The sequence below is a fragment of the Strix uralensis genome, chromosome 13 (assembly GCF_047716275.1).
Source record: "Strix uralensis isolate ZFMK-TIS-50842 chromosome 13, bStrUra1, whole genome shotgun sequence".
NCBI lineage: Eukaryota > Metazoa > Chordata > Aves > Strigiformes > Strigidae > Strix > Strix uralensis.
The window spans coordinates 3,509,202-3,528,221 of record NC_133984.1 but is presented as its reverse complement, the minus strand read 5'-3'; the positions used below and the strand labels follow the sequence as shown (position 1 = coordinate 3,528,221).

The 19,020-nt window shown below is 39.8% G+C and overlaps 1 protein-coding gene across 3 annotated transcripts in view; it reads right to left on the bottom strand.

Moving 5' to 3' along the window:
• Window positions 1-17,654, bottom strand: part of DACH2 (dachshund family transcription factor 2) — a 308,465-nt gene extending 290,811 nt beyond the window's left edge. For all 3 annotated transcript variants that reach the window (XM_074882876.1, XM_074882877.1, XM_074882878.1), the window contains exon 1: window positions 17,077-17,654. In XM_074882876.1, the coding sequence (XP_074738977.1) occupies window positions 17,077-17,579 (503 nt within the window). In that variant the 5' untranslated portion in view covers window positions 17,580-17,654. The remainder of the gene's footprint in view (window positions 1-17,076) is intronic.
• Window positions 17,655-19,020: the final 1,366 nt, after the last annotated feature.

The window sequence follows — 19,020 nt, the reverse complement described above, 5'->3', positions numbered from 1 at the left end:
TTGGGGTGATAACGATGCAAATACACATAAAGATAGATGTGAACAAATTTAATTCAATCATAGTGCTAGAAGGTACAGAAAAAAACGCAGCCTCCCCATCCATAAAGTGTTTATGGAAACATTCCACCAGCAATTTACATTTGTGTCAGACTTGCATTCTTTATACTGAACCATCCAAAAACAACACAGAAAAGCCAGATTATCTACCACAGTCAGCATTTTAATTGCTTTCAAATTTAATTTGTGTGATTTTTGTCTTTTTAAATCCCTATGACATATACCTAATCATTAACAAAAAGATTATTTTGACATCACTGCTTTTGGCTTTTCAGCATTTATGTGGGACACCTCCCTTTATAAAACACTGTTTCCCACCTTCCTGGGGAAGTTATTAAGCTTTTATCAGATTATATCAGTGAACCCCTGTGTGTACATATGCGTATGCATACATGCACATAAGCACAAGCCATACATACAAGCAGGGTAGCTGGGATTCCTTAATGAATAAGGCAGATGTTGCAAGCAACACGTCCCTCAAACTTTCAAAACTGATCGTCATAAATGGTAAACCTTTTCCCACTATTTCATATATTTATAAAAGACAAGAGCTGAGTGAAGGTATTTACCAGATCTGTAGAAAACACAGCAGGATTTATCTTGTCTGGAAGACTGGTCTGTACCTTGCTTTTAGAGAACATGGACCTACTGTGTATTATTCTATGAATTCACATACTCTCATGAATACTTTCTCATATATTGACAAAGGAATTAATACATTCTCATGTAGGAATACCTAAATTTTCAGTTAGTCTCTAGAATATTCTTATTTTATTGGTATACTGTATCTTAATCATGTACAGTAAGTACATCAATAACTGAGTAAAGGGAAAACAAAAGTCATGTGTTAGCAAACTCTCAGTGTTATCACCCGACACAGTAGTTGGTTTGTCGTACCTTTAGCAACAGTAATAACACAGATAGTTTGAACCCACTGTGGGAAAGTGCCTTAAGCAGGAGGATCTGCTTATAAAGACACGAATTACAAAAAAACCCAAAATCTGCTTACGAAATAGAAAACATAGAAAATAGGGCTCTTGGAGAGGTCAAGGCATGATTCTTTTGTATACATATGCTTAAAATATAAATGTATGATCATGTAAACATCTAAATTTAAGCAGAGCTTCACTCATAACTCAAAGGGAAACTCCCCAAACCAGGAACAGGTCATTACCAAAGAGATGGCCATTCTCTTTAGTTGGGCACTTGCATTTTCATATTAAAAGACAAAGTTTTTGGGTTTTTTTTAACCAGCAGTTAAGTGTTCAAAAAAGAGAGACTGAGATATGCAAATAGAAAAGTATCTGACAGGCTCAGCACATCTAGCAGTACAATCACAAGCACTTTTATAAAAAGCAACGTACAAATACATGTATTCTGTCTTTCAAACCATACTACTACTGAAGCCAGATAAGAGACACTTGCACTGGCTTGTTTATGAAAACTGGAAAATAAAGTACTAAGTGACTCAGTTCTTGAACCTTAATAATTTAAAGTTAATATGGAAAACTATGGGCAAAGATCAGACAGAAGAATTATCTTCTTATGATAAAGATCATTAAAGCAAGGCTAGAAATAGCACAACAAGCTTTTATTATTGTTTTTTGAACAAATACACAGATTTATCTTGTACCACTATAGAACCTTCAGCAGTTTCATTGTCAGGGCCCATTTTCTGCTTCCTCCATTCTCCCCTTCTCCTGATTCAAAACCATCCCTTTAACACATCATTCCTAATTAGATGATTAGTGCTTGGAAGGGCAGGAGATAAGTCATTTGCATAATTTAATCATAAAAAGAAGTTAAAGATACAGATTTTGCTGTTCGTTTGTACAATTATCTTCACCGGCCTGGGGGGCTGAGATATTAATGTGATTAAACAGTATTTCTGCAAACAGGCAACTGTGTGTCCTCTATTAAAGCAGAGCTGGAGGCAAATGAAAAATTAATTTTAGAAGACAATCAATTTTATTCTACATGACTGTAATAAATAACAGCCCATCTGCAGACAAGTCATTAGGCCCTGGGAGGCTACATGTGTCACAAAGTCTAAATGACATACAAGGCCAAATTCTCCACCAGAACCAGAATGAGTAATAAATAGTCCAGCAACTGCCATTCCCATTCAGAAAGTGCATAGGATTTCCCAGAAAAAAAATCAGGTGCATGTGTAAAGTACTAATTACTGACTGTGATTTATGTTTCCACAATATGCAGAAATCCGGGTACTTGATGGTTTACCCTTCATCATCTTTTCAGTCTCAGCTTAAGAAAGCTTAAAGTTTTCCCACCTATATTAGTGAATACCAGTAATGAACAATCCCTTGTATTCTGAGAGACTGCTACTGCTCTGAAATCAATAGGCCTTGAATAGAACTAAAGTTTCTTAAATACTAGTTTTCCCGATACTCTGCTGAAATAATTTTCAACTGAAGAGTTATAAAAGAAGAAACTGATTTTAAGATGTCCAAGAACTTGAATCAACAGCTATGAAAAAAACCCAAGGCTCTTCTGAATTCTACCTGCAAGAATAAATCAATTTGACTAAATAGCCAGGGTGCTGTCTATGATAACGTAAGCTTCATGCAATGTACATGCTTATTAATAATTATTATCAGTTTCCTACTTTTTAGACTAGTAGGGTGCATAATTTTTTCTACTACTCTTTGCATGCAGTCACCTCCACTTAGAATATTAAATCCCCCTCCCGTGAGTAAAAATAATCAAGATTGAGCATACTCATATTTCATATATTTGAGATTAAGTAAGGACTTCTCAGTATCAGCAATGTACAACATATGCACAGTAACAAGTTTATAGTAACAAGTTTTGAGTTATTCATTCTAAATATTTTCTATTTATCACCATTGGTAAACACTTTCCACAATGGGAAAAGTGAAAATTCCTACACAAGTTTGCATGAACAACCTATAATCCCCTATTCTTAGCAAAAGTTTAGCAGGTAATGCATGCATACATTTATTGACTTTTACTACTTATAGCTTGTGTAGTAGTGCCTTTCATCAGAAGAAATCAAACACACAGATATTCTCCCTGAATGTGTTGGGGTTCCACTATACACCTTCTCTATGTTTATTTTCTATATGAGCATACGGACTTAAGAGAGTAATTAAAAGCTATCCAAATATGAGATTAGGTAACTATGTAGGGGATACAACTGATTTCTTAAGGATCCTTTCATTGTTCCACTTCCGAATTCACACAAAACATTTCCTGGTGTGGTCCAAAGTGACTTACAGATTCCTTCACGGGCATGCATTTAGTTTTGATTGCTTTCTGTGCTCTTGATCCAAAACCACTGAAATCAATTGAAAGACTCTGGTTCTGCAACGGTTCCATTGCAGAATTTCATCTGCAATGAGGTCAAAAGGACAAAGCAATCTCCTCCCTCACATGAGATCCAAAGCCTTCATGTTCCTTCAGCCTCCCCTATAGTGTTGCATAGAAACCTTATAGCCAAATATTATCGCATTCTTTAACTGAGCTATTAACATTTAAAATACCTTCAGTGTTCAATCTCCTGTGCTTTTTTCTATCTCATGAGGCAGTTGGGTCAGTTCCTGACCACCACTGACTACCTACATTTTAAGATCCTCAACAGCATCACTCCAAGACACACAATGACGAACAGAAAGGCTTGATCTGCTCTGAAAAAAGTCCCATTCAAGACAATGTTTCAGAATAAGGCATTATGAAGAGTCAAGAGCAGAAAAAGGAAGTTTCCAATTTGGTCCACAGCCACATAACAGAACTAAGCAATCATCCAAAGCAGTTAAAAAAAAAAAATGTTCTTTGCACACTTACTGTCTGTAGATTTGTTTATTATCACTCAAATTCTCACAGCCCTAGACAAAAGGGATTATTTTGGAAACAATGTGACATCATCAGATAAACGATTATTTTGGAAACAATGTGACATCATCAGATAAACGATTATTTTGGAAACAATGTGACATGGTCAGATAAACTACTTTGTGTGCATAAGATACTATAAAAGAGCTTCTAATCAGAAAGCAGAAAAATTAACAGCAGCATCAAAAAAACCCTCCAAACAAACAAAAAACTTCCCCCAAAATAGGTGTTCAGAGATTAAAAAAAAAAAAAAATGTTTACAAGGCCAGAGGGTCTACTAAACCCTTATGTCAAAATATGCTCAAGAATATCTTAAGGAAATTTTAAAAGATTTTTTCAGAACTTGGAAGACAACTCCATGACCATTCAACACAACAAATGAAAACTGCACTTGTTGTCTACAGTGGAATGCCATTTGTGTATTTAGTTATTGTGTTGTTATTGTCAAAGACAGATCAATCTAGGTGACGGGGGAAAGATGAATCTGTGTAGCCACGTGGCCACAAGTACCTGAAGGTGTCAAAGAGAAATTCCGGGGCTGCAGAAAATGGGGGGGAAAGGGGAAGGAGAATCGCAGAATAGGCATAGCAAGAAATTCTGCAATAAATTCAACTTACTCTGCATGCAGTATAGAGATCACCACCTCTCCCGCAGCAATCCTAACATGCTCTGGTCGTGTCAGCCTATCGCACACCCACTGCACACAACACATAGTTACTTCACCCTTTCTCAGCACCCAGGAATCCCAGACAAACACACTGCATCTGCCAGCTCGGCCTCCCCGTTCCTCCTTTCTTCTCCCTGTAAATCAATAACCAGCTCCTGTTAAGGGTTGACACTTTGTGAGACACAACTTCACTGTGAGCTAGCAGTAGGTGGGCATAAGATGTGGTGTGTGATGTTCTTTCGTCCTTCCTTTTTTCCCCCCCCCTAGAAAGCAGATGTATGGAGCAGCTATTATAACCTAACACTGGCAGGACAACAACTTAAAATAACCACATCTCCTTCTGAAACCATCCACCCATCTCAGAGCACTGAAAGGCACTAGGAGGCTGCTACATTCACATACCTTCTGTAACATGCAGGTAGAGGACAACCTGCATAAGGTTCCTACTTTTGTTTGGCTGACAAATACTAGAAAGTTACACAGGAACAGACAAACCTGCTGTACATTAGGAGAAGCCAATACAAGACCTATCTAACTACACTCACAGATGCAATAAAAAACCAAAAAATCATTCAGACCCTAATACAACACACTATTTAAATCAAATTGCAGTGCTGGTAGAGTAAGTCCCTAAGCTAGCTGGCTTACATGCCAGACTCAGCAGCAGACATAGCTTAACCCTGTCAGGCATTTAATTTTTTTCTTGTTAATAGCCAATTTTGGAAAAAATGGCAAAAATACAGAGCTTATACGATCATAAATTTCACATGAATGGATAAAAAAAAGTTCTTATAAAGAGTTTCTATCTGGATCAGAATACACGAGCATAAGAAATCAGTCACTCGACTGATCTTCAGAGAAAAGGGTTTCTTAAATGTATCTAACAGTCTACTGCCGTACTCTGAACTACTCTACAACAGTCACTGCATTACTCAGTAAAGATGCCTACAGTAAATGTATCACAAATATCTTTTGTTTTCTTTCCACACCAACATGAATACAGACAGACTCTCCCAATATAAAGGGTTAAATTTTTCAGTAGGTAAGATTAAAAGTTAACACTGTAAACCTTTAAGGATGAATAACTAAGAAGATGGAACAGTTTATCAGAGGACTGCTGGTTGGGGAGGGGGGGTAATGAAATTTTGAAGAAAGCATATTTAAAAGGCAAGGTAAGTGAATGATCAGAAACCCCTCTAGCTTAACATGCAAGAGAAGAGTATTTCATGAAATTGCAAGACAGAAACTTTCTTGAGCTCCAGCAGGAAGACACAGATTTGTTTGAACCAAAAATCAGTCGTGCACCAAGTAAGGCAATTTATAAAAACGGAGCAGAAAGAAGTGACAGTGATTACGGTCGTGATCCAAGACATGAAGTCTTACTTCTAGCGTATGATAACAGGATCCATTGCCCTTCCTAAGCACTTCCATGACAGCGAGGTTTGCAGCATGTTACAGTAATCATTCTGGCCAAACCTCTTCTGAGGGCTCCTTCTAAACGACGCATCGTGGCTGCAAAAGTCGAGGCAATGCATCACCCCCTTCGGCACAGGTACGGCCCCGAGTCAGAGCGCAGCACGCTGCTGTGCCACACACACGTGTGAGGCAGTAGAGGAGCACAAGGGATATATGGCATTTTCAGCAAGTCTCACAAGGAGAGCACTAAGTGCACTGACATATCACTTAGTTATTCAGTTCTCTGAAAAAAAAGTCAGAACAACCTTGGAGCAGGTAAAAATGATTTCTTAATGATGAGGTGCTCAAGTCAAGGTACTTGGAGAAGTCAGCTATCAGATACATGAATTGCCATATAAAAAACACCAAAAAAATAAAAGCCTTACAAGCCTACAAAAAACTCCCCAGACCTACAAATACATATTCCAATAACAAGCTCACACAACAAAAAACACTGAGTTCATTACCTTAGGTCCTGCTTCAATATTCATGTTCTGCTGTTTCCTAACTACCAGTATTTTACTATCTTGTTCTTTTGGGCGGTTGGAAGGTTTTTTTAAACATGTATTTTAAGTCTCATTGGAAAGACTTGACCTTCTTCCTACTTCTATTTTTCAGTATTATCAGAGAGGCTTTTTAGAAAACTGCCCCCTTCAGCACACAACATTTAAAAATACGGGGATAAAAAGAAGCAGCTCCAGAGACCTGCAGCAGTGAAGCGAGGTGCCTTCATCAATTTCACAAAAAAACAACAGAGATAATGTTTCACAGACACAAGACATTTTCTGATTAACTGTTATAAAAACAGTCTATTAGCTATCACACAAAACTTGTACTAGGCAAAAACAACCGTTACATGTGTAAAAAAAAGCACAATGCATAATATTTTAAATATACTGATTATAAGTCCTAAATGAAACAAAGTATTTTTTCTTTAAACTAGCTTGATCTTCTTAATTAGCAACTCTTAAATTACTGTAACATAGAAGTAACTAAATCCCCCTACTGGCACAATGTCTGTGTTAAGAGCTTTCTTACAGCTACTTTTTTTTTTTTTTAATTACAAATATTCTTTCTCAGGTAGCGGTGGGGAATAAGACAAGTCAGCTCATCAGCACACACATATAGGATATCAGGAAATCATCTGTGAGACAGAGAAAGCTCAATCTGAATATGACACGGTTGATTCAGAGGGTTACATACAACTCATACGCTGCTCCAGTAAGTACAAATGCAGTGGCAGAGCATCCGTACGGGCCGGCCCAAGCAGCTCATCGGTAGAGCAGTGACCATGTCAGTGGCTAGCCGACATCTACCCGTAGCTTCAACAGCTCCCACATAATCCAGTCACCCCAATAAATGCCAATAAGATCCTTCTTCCACAGCACAGGCATTTCTAGTTGCCCAAGAGAGGCTGAGAATCTCCATCCTTCGAAATACTCAAAATCCAACTGGACACAGCTCTGGACACCAGCTCTAGCCAATTCTGCTTAAACTAGAGTTGGACTAGATGATCTCAAGAGGACCCTGACAACCTCAACAATTCTGTGATTCTGCAAAACACATTAGATTTGGAATTCTGTACACATCTAGTGTGAAATAATTTTGACTAACTTTTTTTATATAAAGTGTTCTGTTTTAATTCCACTGTGCATACAGTTTTGGAAACAGGAGAGGAAAATGACTTAATGTTCTGCTGATTGAAAGTACCATGAAGGCATCGCTAGCTAAAAGTTCTCTTGCCACAGACTGGACAGAAATAAAATTACATGCTGAGAATGTTACTCACTTACATGGCTATGAGAAGCATCAAAACAATTAAAGACTTTCGGTAAGGACACCAAGATAGCTCATACAGCCATGTAAGTTAACTTAGAAAATTCAGTTCATGTCCATAGCAAATGCAATTTAAACTAAATTTCTGGATTATTCCAAAGCCTCTCTCTTTATAAGTACGTATACAAAATTTTCAAAAAAAATCAAAGTTGATTTCCACAGTTTGGAAGAGGCTTCAGAATAATCCAGAAATTTAGTTTAAAATGCATTATTTTTTATATATGTGTGGATATATTAATCAATATGTGTGTATATATATTAATTACATAAATCCCATATTAAATCTAACTTCCACTTTTATTCCCAGGGTAGCTGAAATGTGTTCAAACTATATGATGAATGTTTTCAATAATATAAATATGTTCAAATATAACACGAAAACCATGATCACAGGAACAACAATGAGGAAGACTAATAACAACGAGTGCACAACTGCGGAAAAATAGTACTGAGATTCTTTCAACTAAAAATAAGAGCTATCTCTGTTCAAAACACTATTAGGACTTGTAAGGGTTCATCCTACCAGAGACAAAAAAGAAATGTAGAGGTGGCATTCAAAAGAGTAAGCACAACCTTCCGGTATGAAGAACATTTCTGCTTCTTCAAACGGGAAACCCTTAACAGTCTTACAAGCTGGTGAGATGTATCAGGTTGAGTCTCGAATAGAATCGCTGAAAGGGAAGTGCACCGATGATGCAAAACATGACATATTTGAGTACATTCGAGTCATAAACAGACTAGACTGCACATACTTTTTGACCAAATAAAACAGGTAACATCCTGATTCTAAATATATACGTTTTCACCCAGAGACCCCAAAGTAATTTTTTCTTTGTTCTTCCCTATTTCACCATCGGGTATTCAAGCAAAATAATCTCTTTTATAGAAGGAGCACAATCCAAAAAAACCTAAAATCATTACAGGTGATGACCTCAGAATTCTAGGTCTACTCTCTACATGTCACACACAACTACAGCTACTGTTGAGGGCAACTGAACTTGTGAACTGAAGTGGAAAAAAGAGTTCGAAATATTTCAGATTTTCACCTGATTCAACGATACGATATATTACAGAAACTGCCTAGCTCAAGAAGGACAGAAAACTAGTTGAATCACTGGGAAAAATCTGAAGGAACACATATTAAGAACATCCTTCAATAATTAACACTCCTATTGCATATTATAAAATACATTTCAATACTTTGGTGTCTATGTGCAAAATCCTTAACTAATACTGTCACTAGAAACCTTCAATTAATGACAATATTAATGGAGCTTTATGCAGCATAGATAATAGAATACATGTATAATATAGCTAGATACCTCAAGTTTTACACATTACTAGTAAAAAGCCCATTAATAAAGAATAATCCAATAAAAGCACTGTTTGTGATAGCATTACCATACTTTTTAGTATAAGTAAAAAGAGTCTTCCTCTTAAATAACTACTAAATGTTTAGGGTTCTAACATATTGCTGCAAGCTATAATGGTTATAACTGTTAATCCAATACACCTTTTATACAAACCCATAAACACACGAGTGGAAAAATAGCACAGATGTTCATCTCTAATGCAATTTCCATTCAATTTCCTAAGTGCAGTCCCTGTGTGCAAACTAGCTTAACGTTATGTTTAGCTTGCAAATTCTTTTAATAAATAATGAATGCAATAAAACTGGTAGATCAATGGCAAGCTGAGAAATCATAAAAAAGCCTTTTGTGCTCATGCTGTTGCCGATTTCAAACTTTAATCCAGTGACAGATCAATACTACTTTTTCTTTTTAACCCATCACATAGATAGCAGATAGACTAGATGTAGGTTAAATGCTGTTACCAGATATCAATTTCCAGAAACTTGATAAGATCAGACACAATTGCAATTGAACATTTTATACTTCAACATATACACAACAATATACTCTGCTAAACATTACACTTTAAGCCACTATGCAGTAATAAAGCAAGCACTATTCATTTGTTTTGGTTCTTACTTTTTGAGGAAGTGGTATTTGTAACTGCGTCAAGAAAGGCTCTGACACAATGTATTTTAATGAGTAAAATGGGCTTAGCAGGTCAAGATGTACTGACAAGGAAATATAATCTCCCAGTGCCTGCTAGTGACAATAAACTTTATATGCACACACAAAACAACAACATAGCTGTGCTACCAGAAAGAAAGGAAAGCAAACAAATTTATGTTTTACAGGATTCGGATATTGGAACCTTCTGGGGCAGGTATCGAAGTACATTAGTTAATAGGTATCAGTGTTTCTTACAGGTTGTAGAATGAGGGGAGAGGGGAAACCCTATTACTAAACCACTTCGGATAACCATGCTTTACCAAGAGGGAACAAAGATCAAAAGCCTGTAGCCCCAAGGGACAGTTCTAATATCAAGCAGGATAAATCTAAATCACTAAGAATCATTACTAACTAACATACTTGTGCTTGGTAATGCATGTTTAATTGTAACACATAAAAATCTTCCCTTAGTTTACACCAAAGGAACATGTCACAGACAGCAATAACTTTAAAGTATCATTATGTTTGGTTTTGCTATTGGTATTGTTTACATAAGGAATCATTAAAATGCTGCATTTCTGTTCACCTACAGGGTTTTATTACACTGATAATCACATGAAGAACTTAGAAACTAGATGGGAACTTGCCAGGTATTTTGAAGTAAGGATTTGGATAATTTCATTCATAATTTCAGAAAATCCAAAATTATCATTTCTGGAACAGGCACAGAAAAAGTTAAAAGATCCTACATTCAGGAAGAACAAGATTAGACACAAAAATGTAGTACCTGTTTGAAAACACCATATACACGCAATTCTTTAAAACACAGGTTTTAGGTAAATATGTCCCACCTTTGACAAGAAGGGCTCAGATCCTAGAAACATAAGTTCTTTGCCCTTGTTCTGGCAAACTTCCACTGGCATGAAAGAGAGGTTCACCTCAGCAAAGTCAAAACAGGGACTTTACAGCCCAGATTTCAACACCTTTTTAATATTGATACTGACAAATAGCTCTTACACAAGGTGAATTCCAGTCTGTAAGTAGCGAAATAAACAAGATAGAATTGTTTAAAACACCTCAGAATGTCTTTTAAAGTATTTTCTGCAAAATTACTAAGGGAGGTTGATACTAGTTTCTGACTCTAAGGCCACTGCCATGCAGCAAAACATGATTTTCTAAATCAGTGATTTTTGCTGTGCTCCTCAGTTCTACGAAAGCTGATTTTCACCTGCCCTTAAAACAAATGCGCACACAGAGAGGCTGCATGTCCAACCACAGCCCCAGTGTGAGAATAATTTCCCATCTACAGAGCTGGTCACTTCTGGAGGCTTTCTAAGTATAATGCTATTGCCACACATTGATATATTGGTGAAAGAAAGGCAAACATAACAATGCTAAAGCTTAAACTCATTTGAATAAACTGTGAATTTCTATTACATATATTGTTTCCTTTATCAAATTGGAACTACTGGAGCAAGAATACCAAGAATGCCAACATAAATCTAGATCTGTTACAGCCAGTTTCTCCAATTTATTCTCAGAAGCCTTAATGACAAAAAGTCAAAGTTCTTCTCTTTGGGGGGGAGATTAGGAAAAGGAACATTCATGATAATTTTAAACATTAAAATAAAGCATCACAGAGAAAGAAATCAGCTTTAACAAAATGATTGAAGCAAATGACGAAATAGTATTTTATCTTCTGAAGAAAAACAAGGAAGACCACAAGTGGTCTAATAAACACTAAGGAATAAAAGCCAATAAACACTGTGCGTAGTCTACGTGGGAAACAGATCTTCATTATTCATGGCAGAGTACTTTACACTTTGTGCAATCTTTTCCAGAATTTAAAACCGTTCCACAAAGACACATTCCAGCCTCTTTTATGATTTGCGTTCCACAGGTTCTGCTCCAAGATAATGGATACCAGACTATACAGATCAGAAATTAACCATGATCGACAACTTTTCTAACATATCCGGCACTAAGTGGTAAGTAGTAACAGAAACACAATAAATAAGTAATCCTATTTTAAATCTAACAGATGTTGAATCCACATACGTTTAACTTAAGAAAATTATTAATAAGAATTTAAAACAAAAGATAAAAAAGCCTTACTTCAGCCTGTAATCAATTTGGACACAATGATATTCTATTTATAGCAACACTTTTAACATGTTCTAGTCTTATATTATTTATTTGGATCATTCTTATTGCAATGAAATATTAATGTTGAGAAAGTGGTTACTCTATTAAGGAGCTATCCTATGTTTAGATTTTAATATTGATCTCCACTATTTTGGAATAATTAATCATTCTGTATGAAACTGTATTTGTCTGACTTTGTGTTATAATATGATCAGAAGTTTAGCATCTTCCCCACAATGATGCCATGATTAAATTTATATTTTGACCTATTCCTAAAGGCAATTTAGTTATTCCAACAGAAGGGGGAAAAGGGGATACCGCCACTTTAAAAGCTTCAATCTCTTTGACATTGCTGGCAGTGTATGGGAACATTAATGCATCTGTCATGATAACAAGCTAAGAATAACATCTAGACATCAAACCGAGCAGAGAATCCATCTGAAGTGATTCATTCAGATCTGTCTCATTGATTTATTAAACACAGGGCAACATCTGCAGCCTCACAGAGCCGCTTGGCAAAATTAATGCAAGATCAATTCAAATGGAAAAAAGTGCAAAAGAGATAAATCAAAACACAATTTGCATGCAGTTCCACAATCAGGCTTATTGGGTGCAAATGCTCAATTTCCCTCCCAAAGCAAATGAGTTTAAATGTTGTTTTATCTTTGTAGAATTGTGTGATTTGAAGTGACAGTGAAGAGTTCTGCAGGTTGAAATGGTGAAAAGAAAAAAAGGAGAAGAAATGCTTGCAAAGACCTTTTGAATATGCAACAAGAATATCATTAATACCTAATTGTTTAGCTTTTTTGTCTTTGCTACAAAAACACAGTATTTTTCAGTCGTAGAAGTCTTAGTAGAAAATTACATATGTATTATGCATATACACATGCAGGAAACATACAAATACTCCATTTTGGAGGAAAAGCATGTTACACTTCAAATGGGGAGCTCTATTGCTATGAAAAAAGAAGGGAATTTTAATCAAGGCTTCTCCAGATTAGATATGCATCTGATGAAAATACTCAAGTATTCTAGTAGTTTTAAACAAGCACAGACTTTCAAGATGTCCAAAAAGAAAGAGGGATTTTTCCAAAAGTATAAATAATCTGTTCAGAAGGTAGAAAAATTCCTTTCTGCATCTCTAGCAGAATGCACTATTCTAGTGATCTCTCTCGAGAATGTTTGGAGCCTCCTCTCCAAGAAAAGGAACCTCAGAAATTGATCTATTTTTTTATTATTATTTTAACACACTAGCACCTCCAAAATTTACAAGTTTGGGCAAGTCTGAATGCATACTAAATATTTACTTAGTCAAAGAACTTTATATAATCAGATGGCCACATTTAAAAACAATATACAAGGAAGCTCTGTGCAGTGCTACATGACTGAATTGCTTTAATTATAATCTTGACATCATTCTCCTAATAAAAGACAGAGTATTGCTGACTATAGGATAGCTTTTAATAGACAACATGACTAGACCCTCATTATCTCATAAAATAAAATGTCTGCATTTACTGCTTAAATTCATTTCTAAAGCCTTTTATTATTTGTGAATAGCCAAATAAAAAATATTAGCTTAACTGGATACTTCAAATCGTAAAAAATAAGCCATGTACTGAAATGCTGTTTTCTGGGAAGTATTCTTACTATTCACTGAATAATCCAGACCAACGTTATGCTTTTTCAGTAGCCAACAGCATCCATCAAATACAAAACCCTGCAGAACATGTCATAATCATACTCATCTAATCCTAATTTTAAGGATTGATATATTTACCATCATAAAAACATTCTCACTACAGTTTTGAATTTGATTTTTAAATAAAACCCCATTATATTTTTATACTTCAAGTAAACATTATGCTTTACTACTAAAATTAAGCATGTGTCCATAATTTAAGTGATCTTCTATGGTTTTGCAAATTGGTAACTAAATTTTGTAAATATGTTGTACTCACTATCCACTTGAAGATGTTACCTGTAATGAAATGAACAGTTAGTTTCATTTTACAAACCTTGCTTCCAAATTAGATTAGACGATGATGACTAACAATAATCAAAGTGAGGAACATTTTGTTTACTCGTGAATGAAAATTATACATATACTGTTGAAAAAAAATACAGAGGTCAAAGATGTTAGGTACAGGTAACTAGTATTACATAACCAGAACAAACATACCAAAAAAAAAAAATCTTTCTCTTACAGGTATATTTCTCTGGAGCTCTTATGAGCTCTGTAGACAACATCCACTAAAGAAAAATGCAACAGAGTAAGCAACAGAAGTAGAATTTCTCTTTCTTTTAATTATATATAATTGATGGTTTGTATTCCAATTAAAAATATAATTAAAAGTATACACTAACATAATAGACGTTGACTTTTAGAAGTAAACTCACATGGAAAACAATTGATAGCCAGCACTTCTTATTGCTTTTTCTGGCAGCTCTTGAGTTTAATTCAGTATTTCTACAGTATTCAAATATATACAATTCTCTTTAAGTTAAAAAATATATATATATTACAAAAGCAACTCACAATATTCCGAGTTGAAAGTAATGCTAGAGTCATGCAGTGGAACAACACATATTGAAGGGCTTGCTTCTAAAAGATCACTTTTTTTCAAGACTTTACTTCCCAGGTACAGAACCCAAATACTGTATGTTCAGCTCTAACAGTTCCATCGCATTTCATTTGTTTGGTACCATGCACTGCAGTGGCTCCCAGGTCACTTCACAGCAAACAAAAACTAGATCATTCATGTATTTAGCTAATTTTATCCAAAATTGTTTCCCATTAAGTATGGGCTGTTGAAGGAAAAAAATAAATCTGTAAATACATCAAGCATTCAATTAGCATGATGGAATACAATTAACATTGTTAAGTTACAATACTTGAGAAAAGTTTCATACGTGCTGATAACACTTACCGTGCATTACACCTGAAACCATGAACGCGAAATACACTGATATCAGTAGGTTATTTGAACCAGTGGCATTTTCATTGAGCGATGTTTCAATAAATGAGAAACATTTTAAGAAATGTAAAGGGATCTGCTATTCCTGAACAGGTGAAAATACGTAGTGTTTTCTTAAGTAGGCAGGGAGAGCTTGTGCTTACACACATGTTGAATGTACTTTCGCAGCTGAGAGTTTTGACTCCCTTCAGGCATGTTTCTGTCCTATTAGATCCCCCCTCACCAGTGCTCTTGCCGTATCTTCAGCCTTTGACCAGGTCTTCATTCCACTGACTGCTCCTTTCAGACTCTCTCAGAACATTGCTCAGCTCCTCACTTACAGCTCCCCTGGCCTCCTTTCTCAGCTGCTCCCTGCGTTACTTATTCCCTTATCCTATCACAGCCATAAATCTTTGTCAAAGGAAAAAAAAGTCGTGAAATACAAGTTTCAAACATTTAACACTTCAGCATTTCTGGATCTTAAAATCATTGGTTGTAAGAGAGCAGAAATCATCACATTGCATCTGAAGGCTGTATCATCAAATCAGATCCTGCCTTTCCCTAAGGAGAACTTTGGCGCGGTCACAGAAATTAGACATTTCTTTAACGGTCAACTTTCATGCTAGCTGAGTTTCAGAAACATTTCAGAGAAGCATTTACATGTTAAGTGTGTCCCTTAGTAATCTTACACTAATTTTATCCAAATACATTAGCCTCAGACCGTATTATAGCACCATCATTTAATAAAGCAGCAGTTGTGATGTCACAGAGGTGCATGACATTGAAATAAAGAGGCAGCAGGAGAAAGTGTTACAGAAACAGCACACGAGCAAGTGAAAAACCACATACTTCAAATAAACATATCTAGGAATTGAGTGCAAGCATCTCTAAAGCGTCACCTGTAACAAAATAATTTGAAACAAAACAAATACTGCTATTCAAGAATGGATGTCCGGTCTGCTCCTGCTTAAACTCACAGAAGCGAGAACAGGATCAGGCCCCAAATTAGCGCGTACTTAAGGTGTTATTGAAAAACCCCACTCCACACGTTCAGTACTAAGCGGTTAGAACTAGTGACACAAAAAACAAAGTTAATACATATTCGCATGCTTTCAAGTCAGATACCGCACTCAAAGCTCTCTGAAACAACCTCCGTAAAGAAAGTTTCCTGCCAGGGAGAAAGCAGGAGCACACTGAAATGCAAATGTTTCCGAAGAGGCATCTCACGAACTGCTAAACTAGTAAGCGTCATCTCCAAACACCCTGTCTTACACCCTACCCCACTCCACTATGTATTTCTATTAAGCCCCGAGAGGGTTTTTGTGTTTATTAGATCATTATCATTTCTAAAGGCAGCAGCTATGAGGTCACAAACCGGGATTATAACCCCAAGGATGAAGGACCCAGCAGGGATCTCCCATGAATACAACCCGCTCCGGGCTTAGTGATTTAAGCACGCCAGGGCAGGGGCTACGGCCACACCAGACCTCTTGACTGCATAACGTAAAATTATTCCGGAATGGTACCGAGCAACAGTTTGCCCGGGAGCCGCCCGGCCTCCCCCGGCGGGCAGCTGCCGGCCGGCCGTGAGCGGCTGAGCGCCGCCGCCTGCGCTCGCCCTCTCGGGAGCGAGGGATCCTGAGGAGAACTCAAAGTTTCAGCGGAAGAAAAATAACGGAGAAAACTTTAAAAAAAAAAAAAGTGTATACGGGAACTATCAGCGTTCCCTGCTAGGGGAAAAGTTTGAAGACCGGCGCGCCGAATCGCCCGGCGCTCCCGGCCCCCTCAGGGCTGGAGAAATCCCGGAGAGTTTCCCGTGTCGGCCCGGTGTTCCGGCACCACCGCCTCCCCCCCAGCCCCCGCTCAGGCCCGGCCCGGGGGCTCCCCCGCGTAGAGCCCTCAGGGCCGCCCCCCACATCCTCCACACCCCCCCCCTCCCCCGACACACACAGCGGGATCCCGCGGGAGAGGGGACGGGACCCGTCGCTCCCCCACCCCCGGGCGCGGCTCCCCGCGGGCCGCCGGCCCCCAGCGGCCGGAGGAAGAGCGAAGTTTTGCGGCTCACCTCGCGTTGGTGCAGTCGTTGTACAAAGTTTCGAAGTCCTTCCTGGTGATGAGCTTGCAGCGGTTGACGCCGGGCTGGATGGCCCCCAGCCCCCGCAGGATGCGGACCTGCTCCACCGTGCACACCACGGGCGATATATCCAGCCGCTTCAGCTTGGTGTAGACCGTGTGGAGCCCTCCCACCAGGTGCTTGAGGAAGAGATCAAAGACCTGCGGCAAGCAGATCAGCTCCTGCCCCTCCACGAGGAACGAGGCTACCTTCACCCCGTGCAGGTCGACCATCTTACACTCGTTGCCGCCGCCCCCGCTGCCGCCACCGCCGCCACCACCGCCCGCGCCGGCCCCACCGCTGCCGGAGGAGAGGAAACTGTTGACGAGGCTGTTGGTGAGGCGCGGGGACTCCGCGGGGCTGGAGTACAGCGGGTCCGCCCGGAACAAGCCCGCCGAGCCCCCCGCACCGCCGCTGGAAGTTGCGGCGATGACGGGCGGCGCGGAGACAGCCATGGCCAGCCCGGCTCCCGCCGCCGCTCGCCTCAGCCCCGCGCCCCTCGCGCGCACTCTCTGGCCGCGCTCTTTGCGGTACCACTAAAAACAGCGCCGCGCGCCCGCCCTCCCACACGCAGCGGCCGCCGCCAGCCGCGCGCCCAGACCCCTCCCCAGCGCTGCCGGCGGGAGGGGAGGAGGAGGCGGGGTGGGGGGGAGAAGAGTGACAGCGCCCTCCAGCCAATGCGCCCCGCCCGCCTCCAGCGCGGCCTCGGCGAGTGGCTGCCGGGCGGCGGGGCGGGGCGGGGCAGCGCCGGCCGCAGCACCTGGGCGGCGGGGCGTGAGGCGGCCGGGCCGGGGCTGGCGGGCGGCCTGGCGGGGGGTATGTGAGGAGAGTCCGCCCGGCCAGCGCCTCGCCCGCGCTCCCGAAAACTCCCTCTCTGCGCCGCGGGGTAGGAAAGTTTCGGCGGGCTCTCCCTGGGCCGTGAGGGGATCCCGCGGGCGCTGCCCCGGTGCGCTGAGGGAGAGGAGGGCAAAGCTGGGGGCCGGCCCACGGCCGCCCCCCTTTTCCAAGGTAGTTTCAGCCGTCGATGCGCTCTGGTACGTTCCCGAGTGTTAAAACACCTGTGCCCTGCCACAGCTGAAAGAAATCAGGAGAGATGGGGCGTGGGGAGAGGGTAGCAGTGCGCGTCTCCGTTAGAGAAATAGTGCATCCGACTTTCCACTTCTTGCCTGAGAAGCCGATGCTGCGTCGTTACTGTTTTCTGTGAGGAGGTGGTGGTGGAAGCAGTCGCAGCGTATCGGGAGAGAGTCAGGTCTAAAGCAAACTCGGTCTCTCTGGAGAAGGGAGCGTGTGCTGCGCGGGCGGGACGGAGGGAGATGGTGGGAGACGAGGAGGGGGTGATCAGTCACGGGAAGCAACGGCCGTTTTCGGGAGGTCTTGCGTGTAATTGCTTGAAACTTCCAGATTCAAGTGAGGCATCAATTGTGTTTTAGATACAATAGCATCGGTCATCTCCTCACGCCTGACTGTCGGGCAGCCTCCAGAAGCACCATATGGTAACTCATTCAGTTGCACACAAGTAAAACCCAGCAGTCCTGGGAGCCAGACAGATCCTGTATCTCCTTCACCTGGACCAGGTTAGTTCACACAAGCACCGCTAAGTTTTGCGTGTCCCTTCTCCCTGAACAAGTTGTCCTGAAAGGGGGTCAGACAAATCTTATATGAAGAAGTCGAGTCTGACAGATACACACCCAGCAGCATCCAGGACGTGCTGGCTAGGTTGGTTATTTGCTTCTCCCAGTGTACTTAGATTATGCCTCTTCTCCCAGCTTCTTCTGTTTCTTCCTTTGTATCAATATCCTTCTTTCCTATTTGTTTCTACTTTTTTTTTCAATCTTTTATCTCTTTTTCTTTCCTAGTCCTTTAACTTTTTCACACACACACACCCCCTTTTTTTTT